This window comes from Artemia franciscana, chromosome 8, assembly GCF_032884065.1.
Source record: "Artemia franciscana chromosome 8, ASM3288406v1, whole genome shotgun sequence".
Lineage (NCBI taxonomy): Eukaryota > Metazoa > Arthropoda > Branchiopoda > Anostraca > Artemiidae > Artemia > Artemia franciscana.
In genome coordinates this window covers 28656963-28677387 of record NC_088870.1, presented here as the reverse complement: position 1 = coordinate 28677387, position 20425 = coordinate 28656963, and the positions used below count along the sequence as shown (strand labels likewise).

The 20425-nt window shown below is 33.4% G+C and overlaps 1 protein-coding gene across 3 annotated transcripts in view; it reads right to left on the bottom strand.

Annotated features, from left to right (window-relative positions):
• The window catches only part of LOC136030244 (beta-galactosidase-like), a 123805-nt gene that overhangs the window by 24424 nt on the left and 78956 nt on the right, over window positions 1-20425 (bottom strand). For all 3 annotated transcript variants that reach the window (XM_065709071.1, XM_065709070.1, XM_065709072.1), the window contains exons 8-9: window positions 17872-18093; window positions 9592-9707 (exon numbers count right to left, since the gene is read on the bottom strand). In XM_065709071.1, coding sequence (XP_065565143.1) covers window positions 9592-9707; window positions 17872-18093 — 338 coding nt within the window. The remainder of the gene's footprint in view (window positions 1-9591; window positions 9708-17871; window positions 18094-20425) is intronic.

Genomic DNA, 20425 nt, shown 5'->3' with positions numbered 1-20425 from the left:
AGAACTGTAAGGGGTGTCATCTGCAGTTTGCAATCCATCTGTAAAGTGCGCAATCCACATACATAATTTCTGGACCTTTTAACTACGCAGTACAAAATGGCTATCTCAAAATTTTGATTGGATGTGTTTGGGGAAATGGTGGGCGTGGGTTGCCCTCTAATCACTTTCAACTATTACAAAAGGCATTAGTCCCTCCAATTCAAACCGAATGAGCCCCATTCGAAGTTTCTACGACAACAAATGACCATCTCAAAATTTCTATCAGATACTTTCAGGAAAATATTAGCTGTGTGTGGGGGAGGGGGTTCACCCTTCGATCACTTTGAATCTTAAAAAGACACTAGGACTTCTGATTACTAATCCAATGAGCCCCCTCCAAAGTTCATACGACTGCCCTTTCCATAAAAACCTTATATGCCCTCAGGGCATAACTTACAACCCTTGCCCTGAGGGTTGTACAGAGGTTGCAAGACATAATTTCCTCAATTTCCAGGCCTATTGAGTACACTGAACAAAATGGCTATACCAACATTTTGATTGGATGTGTTTGGGGGAATGGTGGGCGTGGGAGGGGGATTGGTTGCCCCAAAATCACCTTTGACTATTAAAAAGGGCACTAGCTCTTTCAATTTACAATCGAATGAACCCTTTTCAAAGTTACTACGACAAGTACTTTGATACAAAGAGCCCTGGTTAAAAAAAAATGAAAAAAGCGAAAAAGTTTTAAATATTCGGTTCTTCTCCAATGGAAAAGACCATGCCAATAAAAAACAAAAAGAAATTAGTATAAAAAAAACTTTCCACAAAATAGTTTTTTCGAAGAAAAATAAAGAGCTACTCTAAACAAAAAATGAGCAAATGTAAAGTCAAATAATTTTCCAAGCGTAAAAGTTTCACAAATCATCATCAATAAATAAATAAAACAGAAAGGAACAGAATACATTGTGGGCCCAACGCATTATTTATTTATTTATTTTTTTTAGACCAGGGCACTTCGTATCAAAGGAGATGTAGTAGAAACTTCGAAAAGAGCTCATTTGACCGGAAATTGAAAGGGCTATTGCACTTTTTAATGGTCAAAACTGATTGGAGGGCAACTAACCTCCTCCCACGCCCACCATTTCCCTCAACACATCCAATAAAATTATGTCGTTGAGAAAGAAAATTCCCCAACAGCCCTCAGGGTAAGGGTTGTAAGTTACACCCTGGGGGGCATATAAGGTTTATATGGAAATGATTATCGTATAAACTTCTCTCATTAGATTGGTAATCATAAGTGCTAGTACCCTTTTTAAGATTCAAAGTGATAGGAGGGTGGATACCCCCATCCCCTATACCTCGCATTTTCCCGAAATGCATCTGATAGGAATTTTGAGATGACCGTTTGTTGTCGTAGAAAATTCGGAAAAGGCTCATTCAATTGGAAATTGAAAGGACTAGCCCCCTTTTTAATAGTCAAAAGTGGTTGGAGGGCAACAAGCTCCTCTCCCCCCACCCCCATTAATTCCCAACACACATCAAATCAAAATTATGAGATATCCATTTTGTTTAGTGTAGTCAAAATGTCGGGAAATTATGTCTTCGAGGATGACAACCCCCCCCCAGATCCTTCAGCGCAAGGGTTGTAAGTTATACCCCGAGAGCATATGATGTTTTTGTTGAAAGGGTGGGCGTAAAAACTCCGGAATTGGCTCATTTAATGACTCATGGGCTCATATAAATCAGATGTTCTTGTGCTCTTTTTATGAGCCATAGTGATCAGAGGGCAGCTCCCCCCATGTCGCATTTTCCACAAATGTATCCAATAGAAATTTTTGAGATAGCCCCTTTGTTAAAAAATAGTCCAAAGGTCATATAATAAGGCCTTTGGGTTTGACAGAATTCCCCAGAGTCAGGGGGTAAGGGTTGTAAGTTCTGCCCCTGGGGCATATAAGGTTTTTATGGAAGGGATGGTCTTGGTGAACTTTAGAAAAGGCTCATTTGATTGGAAATGTATAGTTCTAGTTCCATTTTAAGAGTCAAACATGATGGAAAGCAACTAGCCCCCAACCGTCCCTGACATTCTCTATTCCTGAAACGCATTCAATTGAAATTGTGAGATAGCCATTTTGCTACCAACAGTCCAAAAATTATATAACAATGTCTTTAGGGTGGACAAAATACCCCGGAGCATGGGCAAGGATTGTAAGTTTTGCCCGGAGCATACACGGTTTTTACGGAACAGAGGTTGTATAATCTTTGGATTGGATGTAGCTCATTGATTGGAAGTCGGAGGTTTTACTGCCCATTTTAAGAGTCAAAAATGAATGGAGGGCAGTCAGACTCTTCCCTCAAACCTATTATTCCCAAAAACATATCCGATCGAAATTTTAAGAGAACTATTTTATTCAGCCCTGTTGAAAGGTCCATTAATTATGCCTTTGGGGATGTCAACCTTCCCACAGTCCTCAGGATAAGGGCTGTAAGCTAGGCAATTCGTTTGTTGTTTAAACATAGTATATGTTATTGAGAAAGGTATGCATGTTTGAGCTTTACTTTCTAAGAAGACGAAGGGCATTCAGGTGAACCTTTCAGAAGATGTTGAAGGGGGTGTTGAACTAAATCGAAACACGTTATGTGCATAAGGATTGCCAAAAGGGCGGAACACAGGAATAAATGAGCCTATTAATTTGGAAAATTCAGGAAATGATAAGGGATATGATCAAGAAGGCAATATTTGCATTCTACCAATACTACTACAACTACCACCAATATTACAATCAGACTACACTATTTAAAGTATTGAGGGGAAATTCGAAACAAAAGACACTATGTTCCTGCAAATTATCAAAATAATGTATGTCAAGAATTGTTTTGGGTATTAAGTTGGAACTTTCAGAGAATACTTAAAGGGGAAGATCATCTCACCAAAAGGTAATATGTGCACGCTACTGCTAGTACTACTGTTACTACTACAATTTACTAATACTACTACTACTTCTATTGCAACTTGCAAGGCTAAGAGCATTAAGATGAAAATTTCAAGAAGTATATGAATATACAGGTTATCAAATGGACATATCATGAATATCATAGCAATGGCTAATTGTATTAAGTTGAAACATCCAGGTATAGAAAGAGAGGGATGTTTTACTGACCAAAACCCAATATATTAATAATGCTGCTGCTAGTAGTACTACCACTATTCAATACTATTACTACCAATATCAATACTACTACTGCTACTACCATTACAACTATGCCTAAGGGTATGAAGGTGAAATTTTCAAGGGATTATAAGGGAGGAAGGTGAACTGAATTAAAACACGCTCTCTGTATGCGGGTTGTCAAAAGAGTGAAACGGCAATATCTTAGGAACACCTTAGTGTGTGAAGTTGAAACTAACAGGGCTACTGCTATTGCTATTGAATCCAAGGATATTAAGGAGAACAATTTGGGATATATAGAAACTGTATGGAACTAATTCGAAACAAACTATGCCCACACAGGCTGTCAAGCAGACACATGAGAAATGCTTCAGAAGCGATTGAAACTTTTTGGTATTAAGCTGAAACTTTCAGCGTGTGTTGAAGGGATTTTGAAGAAACCAAAGGTACTATGCTTATACTGCTACTAATGCTGTTACAACTATTTTTATTGCACCAGCTAAGGGTATTAAGATGAAGCTTTCAAGAAAAAATTAAATAAAAAAAAACAAGTTTTTGGAAATGAAAGTAAGGAGCGACATTAAAACTTAAAACGAACAGAAATTACTCCGTATATGAAAGGGGCTTTTCCTCCTCGACACCCCGCTCTTTACGCTAAGGTTTTTTATTACTTTAAAAAGTAGAGTTGCCAGAAAGAATCAAACAGCCCCCGTGATTTGTCTTCTGGCAAAAAATACGAAATTCCACATTTTTGTAGATTGGACCTTGAAATTTTTGCAATAGGGTTCTCTGATACGCTGAATGTGATGGTGTGATTTTCGTTAAGATCCTGTGAATTTTAGGGGGTGTTACCCCCTATTTTCCAAAATAAGGCAAATTTTCTCAGGCTCGTAACTTTTGATGACAAAGACTAAATTTGATGAAACGTATATATTTAAAATCAGCATAAAAATCCGATTCTTTTGATATATCTTTTAGCATCGAAATTCCGTTTTTTAGAGTTTCGTTTACTATTGAGCCGGGTCGCTCCTTACTGCAGTTCGTTACCACGAACTGTTTGATGTTTAGAAGGATGTTGAACAAAATTAAATCAAACTATGAGCATGTGGAGTTTCAAAAAGGTGACAAAGCAATATCTGAAGAATAAATAATATTACTAAGACCTTCAAGGGTAAGTTGTGGGGAATTTTGAACTAGCCAGAAGGGACTAAGTGTATACTTTTAATACTACCAATACAGGTACCTAATGACACTAAGGTTATTAAGGGAAAACTTTTAGGGAAAGCTTAGGAGGTTAATTAAACGCGAAAACTGTATGTATACAGGTTTTCAAATGGGCATATAAGCAATATCATAGGCAGCAACACTCTATAATAGTTAAAAATATTATTGAAACTTTTAAAGGAGCTAATTGGAATCAAAATTAAAACAAGATTTAAAACTTAAACTTTAAGAGTTAAGAGATTGGAGGGCAAGCAGCCCTTCTCTCAAGCCTGTTCATTTTTCAAGCGCACCCAATCAAAATTTTGAGACAGCCATTTTGTTCAGAGTAGTAGAACGGCCCAGCAACTATGTCTAGGCATATTGGACAGGTCAACCCCTCACAATGATGCAGTTGGCCCATTGTGCTTAAAAAATAAATGTTGCTTTTACTAAATCAAAAGGTATTGTGTTTTTGGTTGCCAATAAGACACCTCAGCAATATATCGAGAACGACTGGGGGTATTAAGTTGAAGCTTTTGGGCTACTACAATTACTACTTCTGCTCTTACAATTTAAATAAATAAAAAGTGTCAGTGTATCCAGGTTGTCAAAGAGCATAGATTAGAACCTTATGGGAATGATATTACGTTTTGTTTTTTTAGGTCAACTTCAGGAGTTTTAAATTTCAATTAAAAAATTTTGTTTTTGCCAGGATTAAAAAAATGTTGAAAAAGTTTCTCCGACATACAAATAGCAACCCATTCTATTAATTCTTATAGAGAAAAAACGAAAAAATATAAAATATTATTTTTCTCCATGAAAAGGACTATGTCAATGAACAACAAAAAGAAATTAATTTAAAAACTTTTTCCACAAACAAGTTTTTAAAGAAAAGTAAACAGCTCCAGAAAGCCAAAAATGAGCATAAATAAAGATAAATAAAGATAAATAAACTTCCAAGCGTAAAACTAGCACAAATCACTGTAAAAAAATAAATGAAACTCAAAACGAACAGAAATTACAGTAAATATCCGCATAAAACTCAAAACGAGCAAAAATTAACACGCGTAGTGTCAATATACCCCATGCCTTCTCAAGACCAGAATATAATTTGCACTTTACTGAAAACAAAATAAGTTTTAAATGTTTTCACTTTTTTTTTATTTTTATAAATAAAAAATTATCAAACCTTAGAGGAATAAATACCATTGTGTCAATTGAACTGACAATACAAGATCAGTCGTTTTTTTTTAATAGAGTACAAATTATGTTCTGGTTTTGAGAAGGCATGAGGGTTGTCATCCATACTTATATTAATTTCTGCTCGTTTAGAGTTTGACTCAGCTATTTACTATAATTCTGATCCTTCTGAGTTTAATTTATTTATTGATAGGCATTTGTGTAAGTTTTACGCTTGGAAGTTTATTTGACTTTATTTCTGCTCATTTTTGGCTTAATGAAGTTCTTTGCTTTTCTTTGAAAAACTTTTTAAGTTGAAGTTTTTTAAATTACAATAAAGAACCGAGTCAAACTCAAACCGGGCGAAAACTAAGATTAGTTGGAAGGTGATAGAAGAACATAATTTGCACTTTACTAAAAACAAAATAGATTTTAAATGTTTTTACTTTTTTAACATTAATGAATCCAAAAATATTAAGACTTCGAGGAATAAATATCAGTATATGTATATCAAGCTGTCAATCCACATTCATTTGTTGTTTCGTCAAACAATTTTAGTTAGGACCGTGCTTCTTTTACTTTTTCGATATTATGAAAAAATAGAAAGACACAGCTCGAAATAAGGATTGCTTTTGGTAAAGTAAAAATTGCGTTCTGGTCTTCAAAAGACACGGGAGGCGTCAACCCTACTCATCATAGTTTCTGTGTGTATTGATTTTGACTTGGTTATTTATTGTAGTTTCTTTCTGTCTGGGTTTCATCTATTTAGTGATGGTGATTTGTAGTAGTTTTACGGCGGGAAAATTATTTGACTTTATCTCTGCTCTTTTTTGGTTTAACGTAGTTCTTTATTTTTCTTTGAAAAACTTATTCTGTCAAAAAATTTTATTTAAATAAATTTCTATAAAAGCTGGTAGCCCTCCGATCACTCTCCCCTCCCTTAACATACCCCGGACGTTTCAACTAAACGCCATCAGCACTTCCTTAGATATTGCAGATTTTTGACAACCATCCAGCATTTTGTGCGCTTTGATTTTGCTCGACATCTCCCTCCACATTTACAGAATGTTTCACCTTAATACCCTATGCTTTTTTGGAGATCCAAGATCTATCATGCCCTCTTTTTCTAATGAAAAATCGTATGAATAGGCAATGGACAACTTGCATAAGTTATAGCCCTTGCCCGACGGGCTGTGGGGTAATGTTATCTCCAGAGGCATAGTTATTTGAACTTTAGACGATTTTGAACAAGACAGCTACTTCAAAGTTTTAATCGGATATATTTGGGGGGAAGGCAACTAAACAGATCACGGGATGGGAAGCTGGTTTTTCTCCAACTATTCGGTTCTTAAAACTTTGCAGAAATACCTTTTTGATAAACTAGATGCACATGCTGTCTTTTGATTTAGTTCATAATACCCCTCAACATTTCTTGATGTTTCACCTTAATACTCTTAGCCTTTTTAGCAGACCCAGAATCGAAAATTTCCTATTTTTAATGATAAGTCGCTCTTGTAAACAATGGGCAAACTGCATAATTTATAATCCTTGCACCAGGGCCGTGGAGAGCATGGTATTACAAAAGGCTTAGCTATTAGACTTTTTAACTATTTTGAATAAAACGACCTTTTCAAAATTTAGATAGGCGTTGAGGGGAGGAAGAATCTAAAAACGGCAATGGGGGAGGCTGGTTATACCTTTAGCTGTTCCCTAGATATTGCTGATATGCCGTTTTGACGACCAGCATGCACAGAGTGCTTTGATTTTATTTGATATATTTCTTATCATTTCCTTAGAGTTTAACCTTAGAGCCCTAAACCTTTTTGGAAACCCAGGATCAAATATTTTGCCATTTCACAATAAAAAAACGACATGTAAACAGTGGGCAACTCGCATTTTTGACAGCCTTTGCCCGGAGGCTGTGGGGGGGGAGGGGCTATGTCAACACCGAAGGCATAGTTATTTGGCCTTTGGACTATCTTGAACAAAATCTTTGTCTCAAAATTTCGGTCGTATGTCTTTGGGGAGAAAAAGGCATGGGAGAGGGTGCCCTCCGGTCATTTTGAATCTTAAAAAGGACAATAGAACTCTAATCATAAGTAGGTTACATTTTCTAGAAAATATTGCTGCTAAAATACATTCAACAAAATAAAAAACGTAACAAGTACTACGAAGTACAAGTGTTTTCAGTTTTTCAATTGATAATCTGAGTGGCAAATAAATAATTGTATCGCCAGCATTTTAACTGAGCTGGGAAGCTACTTTTTGGTCAAAACGAACAATTTACCTGAGCTAACCTGTAATGGGACTAATTCTACTGAATACTCAAAGTAAATACAACAAGATCTACATAAATTGTTGGTAACACTAAATATTGTGCTGCTGGAGGGGATATTTTCGATTTAATAGAATTTTATAAATATCAAGCATAATTACCTATAATTGCCTTTTTAGTAGAGAACAATAAAAGAATTATTATACAGTTCTTTTTCCTCTGATAATCCGAATGGCAAATAAGCAATTGGACCGAAAGGGTTGAACTTAAAAAATACGTTTTGATCAAAACTAAAATTAAGGACTTGCGGCTAACCTACGATGAGACTGTCTCCACTCAGTGCATGAAGTAGAGACTGGAACTACAATACCAGCAAAAATTAATTTAATATTAATGTTGATGTTAATAAAATGTTAATAAATATTAATGTTAACACTATATCCTGAACTTTGGAAGTAGACATGTTGATTTTGAGGTAACTTTGACAAAAATATTAAGCATAATTCAGCGTAAAACATCTTTTAGATTAGTATACTCAATATGATAGCTGCGAAGAATGAAATTTCCAAATATTTTTAACAACAATTGAACGTGTCAGCGCAAACCAGACTAAATGAAGAAAGTTTGGGAGAATTTTGGGACAAGGATAATGAATTTTATAGATAAGGCTTTTAAGAAATTATGAGCATAAATTTTCAATGGCTTCTACAGAAACAAAGGTTAATGCCAAGAACTGAAACGTGTAAAACTTGCCCACTCTTCGAGACAGATAAATGCGCTACGTCATGAGGATAGAGCTATACTAATCAAGTCCCCCATGAAAGAAAAGGAATTCACATAGGTACGTATCCTCAAGTTCGACACACGGATCTCAAATTAAAAAAAACAGGGAAATTATTTACTTAATTGAGGATGAAAAGAAGTGTTTACTTATTCTTCAAAATCAACCAGAGACCTTCCAATAACTAAAATAACACCTACCAGGAACTTCATTAAAAGCAGAGTAAATTTTCTAAGCAAGCTGCTCAGTTTGGACAGATGTTTTGATTAAAAAAAAAAGAGAAAAAACAAGTCTGCAACAGGACAGGATCTATGAGGTGCGCGCAATATAATTTGAGGTAAAGTAGCAGCGTTCTACTTCTAGAGCTAAACATGAGAGGTTAGTTTTTTTTTTAACAAAAGCATTGACCAGGAGCCCAATAAATTCACAGGAATGATATCTGAAGTTCTGATCACTTTGTTGCCTTGCATCGCCTTCCCGATAATTACCCAAATTGTAATACTCGTCCAAATACAGCTCTTCCGTTTGAAAAGGATCAGGAAATTAACCATATAAGTATATGGACCTCCGATCTATAAAAGATCTAGTTGAGAGAGGCTGGATTTTTGATATCTATGATTCTAACATTTTTGAAGACATTGAATAGTTAACCTATATTCTGATCATTTAGCAAAATTAAAAAAAAAGTTGAAAGACTGTCTAGTCTTTGTCTGATTTGTCCCGAATTCCAAAAACTCACAGGAACTGTTTCTCTACTTTAATTTTTTTTTGTGTACAAAATGATATTATACCTCACGAAATGAAGGTGTGTGATTCATTTCGTTGGAAATTGTACTATCTTTGAAGAATTTTTTCATTATTTTGTTGGTGCTGGTATTAAGGGCATTGTTGGGGTTTCATGTTTTCTTGTCTTTGCATGCTGGTTTTTTTTCTCTGGATTTTCAAATTAATGAGCTTGAAGCCTATTTCCTAGCATGTTCGTCACTCGTGTTGTCGCACTGCCTTACCTTTTCTATAACATCTTTGATTAAGTAGTATTTCGTAGAAAGATCACCAGCCTCAGATATTGGCGCATCATAGTCGTAAGATGTAGGACAGGGTCTATAAGGGTTGTCTAAGCCTCCTAAGTAAAAAAACAAAATATATCCTTAAGCCTCCTAAATATATATATTTTTTTTTTTTTTTTTTTGTGTGTGTTTGTGCTGTAGCATTGGTGATTTCTCTTTTCATGATATTATTCCAGGTTGGATCCAGTGCTGGTGGAGAAAATTTTTTTAGTTTTCTCCCCGACAGACCTTTACCCTGGTCCAGGTTTTTAACCTGATATTGTTAATTATTGGTGAGATGGCACTTATGCAAATTTCATGTTCTTTCATCTTTTTGCTTATGTATTTATTGACCTATTGACCTTGGCATGTTTTCTGGACTTTGATTGTTGGATTTTGATTTGGATGTTGGTTTGTTTTGGATTTATTTTCAATAACTTTTTATGCAACAAAACACAAATATTAGCCTCGGAACTCGGAACGATTTTTTGAAAGTTGGTAAGTGTAAAAGTCGTTGTTTTCTTTGCCAAGATCATTTTGTCCCACGGACTTCTGTTAAAAGTACATTGTATAATAAAAATTTTGTATGCAAGTTACGTGGTAATGTTAATTGTAGAACAACCAATGTAATTTACCTATTAGAATGTAATAAATGCTGCCTACAATATGTGGGGGAAACAACTAATAATATATATAAAAGATTTTCTGGACACAAGACAACAGTTAATAATGAAAAAACTAATAACTATCTAGTTCAACATTGTAGTAATGGTAAATGTTCCATATCAGATATAACTGTCACAATTTTAGAAAATTTAGAATTAGAAAATTTAAATAAAGAAGAGAAGAATAATAGACTACGTAAACAGGAGGATTTCTGGATCCATACTCTTGGTACAGCTTATCCTTTTGGGTTAAATGATCGTGTAGCAAAATATGGTGACATGTCTCATGTTGTTGTTAAATGTATTGATGGTTTTATGGACCATCCTTCTTTTACTTGTCCTACCAAACGTAAAAAACGATCGAGAGGACATAGGAAAAATAATAGAAAAAATGAATTAGATGTACATATGCTTTCTATAGATCTATGCCAGCTACTTGAATCTAGGGGTATGATTTCTGTAATAAAGTGTCTAAATAATTTATCCAAGAGGAATTTAATCAAACTTTTCTGGATTGTGAAGAATAATACAGCTCTTGATTATAATTTTAAAGTAATATGTGATACAATTTGCATTCTATCTAAAACGAAATTTATTTCAAAAAAGAAAAAGTTCGATAAGATTAGTAATAAGGATAACAGATTATATTTACCTATTAATTTTACTTGTAAGCAGATTGAAGATATTAATTTACCAGAAATTTTAAATCAGCGGCATGTGAAACAGGCCCTTCCTAGTAATTTAAATTATAATGATAGTCCAGTTTTAACTTATAAATTTTCAAAAACTATTGGGCAAATTATTTTTAATTATAATTTAATACTAAAAAAACTAGATAGCGATATAAATTGGAAACCGGTTTGTAATTGTAAGCAACTTGGCCCATTTGTAAATCCTACTTACAAACATGTTATAACAGGGGACTTGTCAATAATAAAGCAAGATGATCTTCAAATTATAATGAATAAAGGGGCAAATTTCCGTCTTTCTCATCATCTGAAACCATCGAGTGTTCTTGATGGCTTGGAAAATGATTTTGATTTATTTATTGATAAGTGGTGTAAGAAAGAGAATAAAAATAAAGAGAGTTTTCAAAGTTGGAAGAATTTAATTATTAGTAGAGTAAGAAATAAAATATATTCTAACTTAAAAAATAGTAACACTAAATCATTATTTTATAATGCGAAGATTAAACAAGCAATTGCTAATCTAAAGAATGAATTTGTAATTGTGCCAGTGGATAAAGCTAATAATAATTTTGCCATAATTTGTCAGAAGCTGTATTGTGATATCTTAAAAAGGGAGTTAGGCACAACTAATGTTTATGAAAAGGTAAATATAGAGGATGAGAATTTAATTGAAAAGACTGAAGAAATACTTTTTAAAAATTTTAATATTAAAATAAATGACAATGATAAAAAGTTCCCTTTCCTATATTGGACTGTAAAATTTCATAAGAATCCCCCTAAACCACGGTTTATTGCTGGAGCAGCTAAATGTCCAACCCGCATTGCTGCTACTGACCTCTCTTTAATTTTAAAGGAAATTGTAAATAAACTTAAAACCTATTGTTCTGGTATTAAAAAATTTTCGAATTTTAATCCATATTGGAGTGTTAATAATTCACTGCAGGTGATAGATTCTTTAACAATGGTTTCAGCTAAAAGAATTGAGTCTTTCGATTTTGCGACAATGTATACTAATTTATCACTCAATTTAGTGTTAGATAATTTAAAAACTGTTATAAAGAAATCTTTCCTCTTATCTAGTAAAAGGTTCTTAAAAATAGACAGTTATAATAAAAAAGCCATATGGACAAACTGCTTTAATACTACAGTTAACTTGAGATGTTACAGCTTGGATATGATTTTTGAGTTATTGGAATTTGTTTTATACAATACTTATATAAGATTTGGGGGTGATTTGTACAGGCAAATTATGGGAATTCCCATGGGGGGGAATGCCAGCCCATTTATAGCTGACTTGTTTTTAAGTCAATTAGAATATAAATATATGATGGATAAGAATAATCCAATTAATTTAAAACATGCTTTGTCAAATAATAAAAGATATTTAGATGATATTTTGGTCTTAAATTGTAAGGATTTCATTGATATTTCTAAAAATATATATCCATCAGAGCTTATTCTTGAGCCTAGTCATGGCGCTGGTCATGAAGATCATTTCTTAGATTTAAATATTAATATTTGTGATAATAATAAATTAAGTTTTAAAATGTATAATAAAACGGATGATTTTGATTTTGAAGTGATTAGTTTCCCATTCCCTGAAAGTAATATACACTCAAATATCACATATTCAGCGTTTTTCTCACAGTTACTTCGTTATGCAAGGATTTGTAGTAATTATATTGATTTTAAAAATAGATGTAAAATCTTAAGCCAAAAATTGATATCAAGAGGTTTTTCTGCAAATAAATTAACTTGGCAATTTAAAAAATTTAGTTTTCATTATAACGAACTTTTAAATAAATATCAAAAGAATTATCTAGAAATACTTAAAGAAATTTTTGACTAATTTCGGAGGTTCGAGAAATGTTGTCACAGCGCCATTTATTTTGAATTGTGTTTCTATTTGAGCGGAATTTTTAAAAAATTAGCCACATGGTAAAGATGAATTATATAATTGTTTAGTTCATTCAGGTTTTTTGCAATGTGTTAATATTTGTGATTTGGTAAAATTTATAATATTTAGTTTACCTATTGTTGCTAAAGGGAGGGATATATTAACAGGATAAGCTTGTTTTGGTTTTACTTGGTTGTTTTACATTTGCTGTTTTTTTCATAGACATGTATTTTGGGGGTGATACCTGACGCGGGGATGCCATGGATATTCTGTGGTAGCCACAACACTGTGCTGGGTAGAGAATTTAGAGTGGCGAAACCCTATATAGGCCAGTGTATTCTCCTGATGAGCCCTTATGTTGGGTGTTGCCTCTGAATTATTTGTCTATATTATTTTTTCTATGGTTTGGTAAATGACGACATGACTGCCTGTCCATGGATTATTCTTTATGGTTGATTGTGTGTGGCTATGCTGTTTGACCTATGTGATTGTATGGATGAGTAGGGTTAAGGCCTCATTCAAGTGCTGGTCTATATTAATCACTAATTTAGGAAAACAGTCTTCCTTTTCTCCTTCTGTCTCCTTTTTTTTTTTTTTTTTTTTTTTTTTTTTTTTTTTTTTTTTTTTTTTTTTTTGTGTGTGTTTGTGCTGTAGCATTGGTGATTTCTCTTTTCATGATATATATATATATATATATATATATATATATATATATATATATATATATATATATATATATATATATATATATATATATATATATATATACATATATATATATATATATATATATATATATATATATACATATATATATATATATATATATATATATATATATATATATATATATATATATATATACATATACACATATATATATCTATATATATATATATAAATAAGTTGTATGTGTGTTATGTTTGTCGAGTGACGTCATGTTTGTGTGTCGACTGACGTCATGTTTGTCGACTGACGTCATTATAAGGATTGAGCTGTATGCGTCATGAAGTTGTTTGTCGACTGACGTCATGTTTGTCAACTGATGAAATTACAGACCAGGACACCGGGACACAAATGACGACCGGGACACAGGGAATATAAATGACGACCGGGAACCTCAAAGAGAAATTACAGACTGGGACACCGGGACACAACTACAACGGGGACGCCGGGGGCACAGGGAAGATACATAAATGACGACCGGGACACAGGGATTGTTCGAAGAGAAATTACAGACCGGGACACCGGGACGCAGATGACGGCCGGGACACAGGGAATATAAATGACGATCGGGACACTCAAAGAGAAATTACAAACTGGGACACTGGGACACAAATGACGACCGGGACACAGGGAATATAAATGACGACCGGGACACAGGGACACATCATTAGAATAATGAGGCATAGATCTGAATATGGATTGTTTTTCCCATGGACAATCATATGTTGCATGTTCAAGAGTCAGTAAACCTAACAATATATTTATATGCACAGACAATGGGACAGCGAAGAATGTTGTATATTCGCAAGTTTTACGTAGTTAAAAACATATATATATAATATATATATATATATATATATATATATATATATATATATATATATATATATATATATATATATATATATATATATATATATAATAGCTGTTGGGGCCGCGCGCGTAAGTCGTTACGCGCCATATTAGTAACGCGCCATTGTAGTTGTGTCTCTTTGTCCCACCTGTGAATATATATATATATATATATATATATATATATATATATATATATATATATATATATATGGTGGGGGCGCTTCACGCCCCCCACGCCCCCCCGCGCGCGTAAGTCGTTACGCGCCATATTAGTTACGCGCCATTGTAGTTGTGTCCCTTTGTCCCACCTTTGAATATATACATACATATATATATATATATATATATATATATATATATATATATATATATATATATATATATATATATATATATATATATATATATGTTTTTAACTACGTAAAACTTGCGAATATACAACATTCTTCGCTGTCCCATTGTCTGTACATATAAATAGATTGTCAAGTTTACCGACTCTCGAACATGCAACATATAATTGTCCATGGGAAAAACAATCCGTATTCAGATCTATACCTCATTTTTCTAATAATTGCCCTTGAGCTTTGTTGATGGTGATTGCTAATCAAACATTCCCTGTGTCCCCATCGTCATTTATATATCCCTCTGTGCCCCCCGGCGTCCCCGTTGTAGTTGTGTCCCAGTCGTCATTTATAGTCGACAAACATGACGTCAGTCGACACACACGTCCCAGTCGTCATTTGTTTCCCGGTATCCCAGTCTGTAATTTCTCTTTGAGTGTCCCGGACGTCATTTATATTCCCTGTGTCCCGGTCTGTATATACATTCGTTTTTGAATTGGCATATGATGAAATACATTTTTAGTTTTTTTCCTTTTTTTCTTTTTAGTTTTTTTTTTTTGGTTTTTACCTATTTTTTAGCTTTTTAGTTTTTTTTTCTTTTTAATTTTTTTTGTAGTTTTTACATTTTTTATTTTTTTAGTTTTCAGTTTTTTTCCTTTTTTTTATTTTTTTCTTTTTCCGTTTTTAGTTTTTTATTAGTTTTTATTTTTTTATTTTTAGTTTTTTTGCTGTTTTTACCCTTTTATTAGTTTTTTTCTTTTTTAGTTTTAGTTGTTTACCTTTTTTTATTTTTTTTTAATTTTTTAGTTTTTTTAATTTTTTTAGCAGTTTTTACCTGTTTTTTATTTTTTTTTTGTTTTTTAGTTTTTTTCTTCTTTTGTATTAATACTAAAGCCAAGGTTCGAACCTGGAACCTTTCGGACCTAGAACCTGGAACATAACGCTTTACCAACTCACCTACTTCGGCTTGAATACATTTGCCTTTTTTATTTATTTTTTTTTATTTTTCTTTTTCTCTTTTATTTGTCAGTTTTTTTCCTTTTTTTTAGTTTTTTTTTCTTTTTCAATTTTTAGTTTTTTTATTAGTTTTCAGTTTTTTTTCTTTTTAGTTTTTTTTGTAGTTTTTACCTTTTTTTAGTTTTGTTTAGTTTTTTTTACTTTTTTATTTTTTAGTTTTTAACCCTTTTTTTAGTTTTTTAGCTTTTTTAGTTTTTTTTTAGTATTTCCTTTTTAGTTTTTTTGTAGTTTTTATCTTTTTTAGTTTTTTTCTTCTTTTGTATTAATGCTAAAGCCAAGGTTCGAACCTGGAACCTCTCGGACCTAGAACCTGGAACATAACACTTTACCAACTGAGCTACTGTATTTGTATCGGATTAACGACGCTTCTTGACTACTAAGGTCCCTGCGTCGGCCCTGTAGTGCATTCCTGCAGCATGGTTCGATCCCTGGGTCCCGTATTACCACGCTAAGGTCAAACCCGCTGCGCCAACACAGGTAGTTATATAACTAAGCTACTTCAGCTTGAATGGCTATATATTTGTACATTATGGGGATGGGGGTAAAGTATTTGGACAGCGTGAAGTTAGAAAGCAATTCTTACTTCATAAAATGCAGAATAATTGTAGCTTACAGACTTTGCATGCAGACCTGCTACACCTTACCCTCCCCCCCCCTAATATGCAAATATATATCCGAAAGTTGTTTCCAAAGTATTATATTTTCATCCTATTTTGATATATTTCATAAGGATAAATCTACTTCCCTTCTCGAGTGTGTACCATTGTGTACAAGTGCCAAAAAAACTAGAAAAAAACTGTCTAGTAAAAAAAAAAATGAAATTTGTTGCTGATTCGGAAATGGTAACTACTATATCGGGTTATTTTAATAGCAAAAGTTTATTGCGAAAATAAAATTGTAGAAATTTTGAAAAAAAAACCTGGATTCCTCAAAAATTGCGTGAAATCAAGATGAAAAGTGGACCATTAGAACCGCCACAGTTAATAACCCCTAATCGATGGTTTACAATCCTACCTGTTATGCATTCCTCCTTTTACCCTGCTTAGTAAGAGAAAATTAAAGCCCTGCTTTGAAGAAAAAAAATCAATGCAAAAATCCTATTTATTTACTTTCATTTTCATGAAAATATGTGAATTTTCCATTTTCAAAATTAATGATGATAACCTACCCCTGTGACTCTTTATTTACGTAATAAAATTGCACATATTTTGTTGGAAATTTTAAGGGGTGTAAGCATGGGCGCCAGCAGTGGGTCAGGGGGCCATAGCCTCCCTGTAAATTTGGGACTATAAAGTTATTATAAGGAAACCAAAGGAAGAAGAGCTGAATAGGGAAAAACCATGGAAAAAATGTGTGCTGCCCCATTGTTGGGTGCCTGCCAACAGAATTTTACCCTTAATAAGGAAAATATAAGATCTAATTTGTGACTGAGTGACCCTTTTCCATTTTCCACAAACTTTTTTTCTTTATGATTTAGTTGGATCAAAACAAAAATCAGTTTCTTATGAATGGTAAGTAAATAATGATCCTTGTCAATAACGAAAGTATAAGAGCCTAACTATTGATAACATTCAATCAAAGAATCAGTTTTTTATGGTGATCCTAAATATGTATTTGTTTATTAGTAATTTTATATATATAGATTAGTGCAGCTATTAGCACACAAAAAAGTTCGTATAATTATAGTATCACACTAGGAAAACAACTTAATAAGGGGTAATTTCGGTACAAATATGCCGTCAACTTTTGCTTGCATTACAGGAATACCCATGGGCTGATATATGAAGCCACTATAATCAGAAATGTTCTGAACGGAATGCTGGGAATTTTTGTATTTTTCCTCTGAAAGGATACGATTTTTTTGTTATTAGGCACCCGCATACTTCCGCCGTTTACCCAAGTCAAATTAATCAAACACTTGAAAATGTATGTCCATTCTCATGGTGCCAAGACTATTCTGCATAAATTTTCATATTTCTAGCTTTAGCTGGAATCTAAACTATTTGCTAACCGTGACTGCCACTTCTCTACTTTATCGATCTTATTTTTACCTGACATAAACCCAAAAGATGTCCCTCCATGAAATACGTAGAGGTTAACCGAAGCATTCAAAGCCAGTATTTGATACAGGGAATCAGCAACCAGCTTTCCATCAGCTTTTGAATGTCGTTCACCCCAAAAGTCCAGCCAGCCAGTATAATATTCAGAGTTAACCAGAGGCCCCTTTGGCTCAAAATGGCGTAAAGCTCTAAAGGCACTCTTTACATCTGATCCTAGAAAAAAAAAGAATTAAAACGTGAAAAAGGTACAAAACTCCTGAAACAGTTACACGGGCAAGGGTACCAAAATATTCATGTCTAAAATCAAAACACCATAAAAATCAGTTCTACAAGCAGGATTTGTTTTCCACCAAAGCTGTTATTTAATGATTTCAAAGCTTGCTTGTTACAAGATTGAACCTAATATTGGCAAATTGACGTCAAAATCAAAATACACTAAGAGGAAATTCCACGAATAGCAGGGTTGGCACACCTTTCTGAAATCAGAGACATGCAAAAATTTTCAGTATGTACGATGGAAGGGCCTAAAGTAAGGTCTTTAGGTTCTTGCCTCTTCTAATATGCCCTTGTATCATACCAACAGACCAATGTTGGTACTAAGGATTCCGAGCTTCATGACTAAAAATATGAGATTAATATTATAATATAGATGATCAAAATAAAAAAAAACCACTAAGTATTTAGTCCCGAAAATAGCCTTTGATTTCAAATGGAGCAGTTCTGTAGTGCGTGTTCAGTAGCTTTGAGCCTATAAAAACATAAAATAGGCATTTGGGCATAAAGTAATGTTGTCGGCGGACTTCTTGTTTCGCCTTTTTTATCATTAAATTTATTTTTTTATCTTTATATTGAAAAGAAATTGTAAACATTATTTTAATTTATGTCTCCGAAAAACATAGTTTGATTTGTGCCTAAGTCTCGAAGGATAAAGTGGTATTTACACTTACTGGAATACTAGCCAAGTCTCCAAGATGAAAACAAGCCATTCCTTGGAATAAATTTATTTTTGACAATCAATTTGGTCTTATTATTTCAAAACGACACATATTTTCATCACTGTTTTTCTTTTTAAATCCATTTCATTTAAAAATAAAAACACTGATAGGCAATTAAATATGATAAGCGTTAGTTGCTAATTCTGAACAAATATGTTTAATAATGAACAAAGTGAATTTATCATTCAGTTCATTTTTGTAATCAATTTGGGTTTTATCTATTCATTCATGGTATTTTTTCTAGTCAAGTTTAAATTACTACGTGTAATGTGTTGTTCATTTAATTCACAAAAATAAAAAATTTCACACTTTCTATAAAGTGTTTAAAATCTCATACATGTAAGGTATGTCAATTTCCACCAAGATCACACCTTCTTTTCTTTGTGGGGTGGGAGGATAATTACTGTTGCCTAATATTGTTCAGATTTTTCATGTTCTAACAGCAATGACGAGCAACTTTTTTTCAATTGACAAGGGTATTTCTTCGTTTACAATTTGTTACTACAAGCTGTCTAATCCAAAATTCCCCTAATGTGAAGGAGGCGACTACTCTCTCCTTCCACCTCCATTTTCGCATTCATGTATAATATTTGTATAAAGATACTTCGAGACCGATAATTATCCCTGAAAAATTCTTTCCTTCAAATGTTTATCAGGAGGGGGCCTGAACTATTAAAAATTACTTAAAAGGCCATCGTTTTCACGATTTCAAGGTGAGTTCTTTGAAAAAAAAAAAACATTTTTTTTCATTGGAATATTCCCCTTAGAAGCTGGCAAAAATACCAGGGGGGGGGGAGCAATGCCCCTTGAGAAACAAGAAGACATTAAACAATAAATAGAATATTTATCTCTAGTCTCATTTTGCTTTGCTAAGTTATTTATATTGTGCCTTATTCACATTAGATTGGCGTCAAATTTGTTCTATATCTAATAGAATTGCTGTTTGTTTCTAGCTTGTTTATTGAACCTCCCCGTGTACTACTGACGGTATGGAATACCTGTCAACTTTACTTATTATTTCAGCATTTACAATATTTAGCGCCATCTAGTTCTTATTCTTAGGGGGTGTCGGTAGTAGCCAGTACATATTCTTATTCAATAAGCAGAAGACGAAAGGGAACCTGCCGCAAGTACCGTATGTACCTGCCGGTATTTAGTTACCCTTTATTGCAGCAAGGTGAGGTGGTTCCAATGCTTCTCTTGGCTTGGTTTCTTTGCACAGTACCTGTTAAGAGCTGTTTTCAATGGCTGGATTGAATTATCTGTGTATGGTGTTGAAATTCCTGAAGCATCTCTCAGCGAAAGACAATTCAGTCGTTCATATCACTGCAATTGTTTTGGAAAACGTGCAATTAAGCACACGATCAAAATGTGTATAAATTCTCTGCAAGTGGTCATTTTTGAAAAGCGAAAAGATTCGCACCCTGCTTCATCATCCATGTCAGATTTATGTGAAGTAACCAGTAATTCAGTGCAACACGATGTGGCTCCACCACTTTTTTTGTCGTAAACCCCTCAGAAGCGCCGTCATTTCCAAATGGTACGCATAT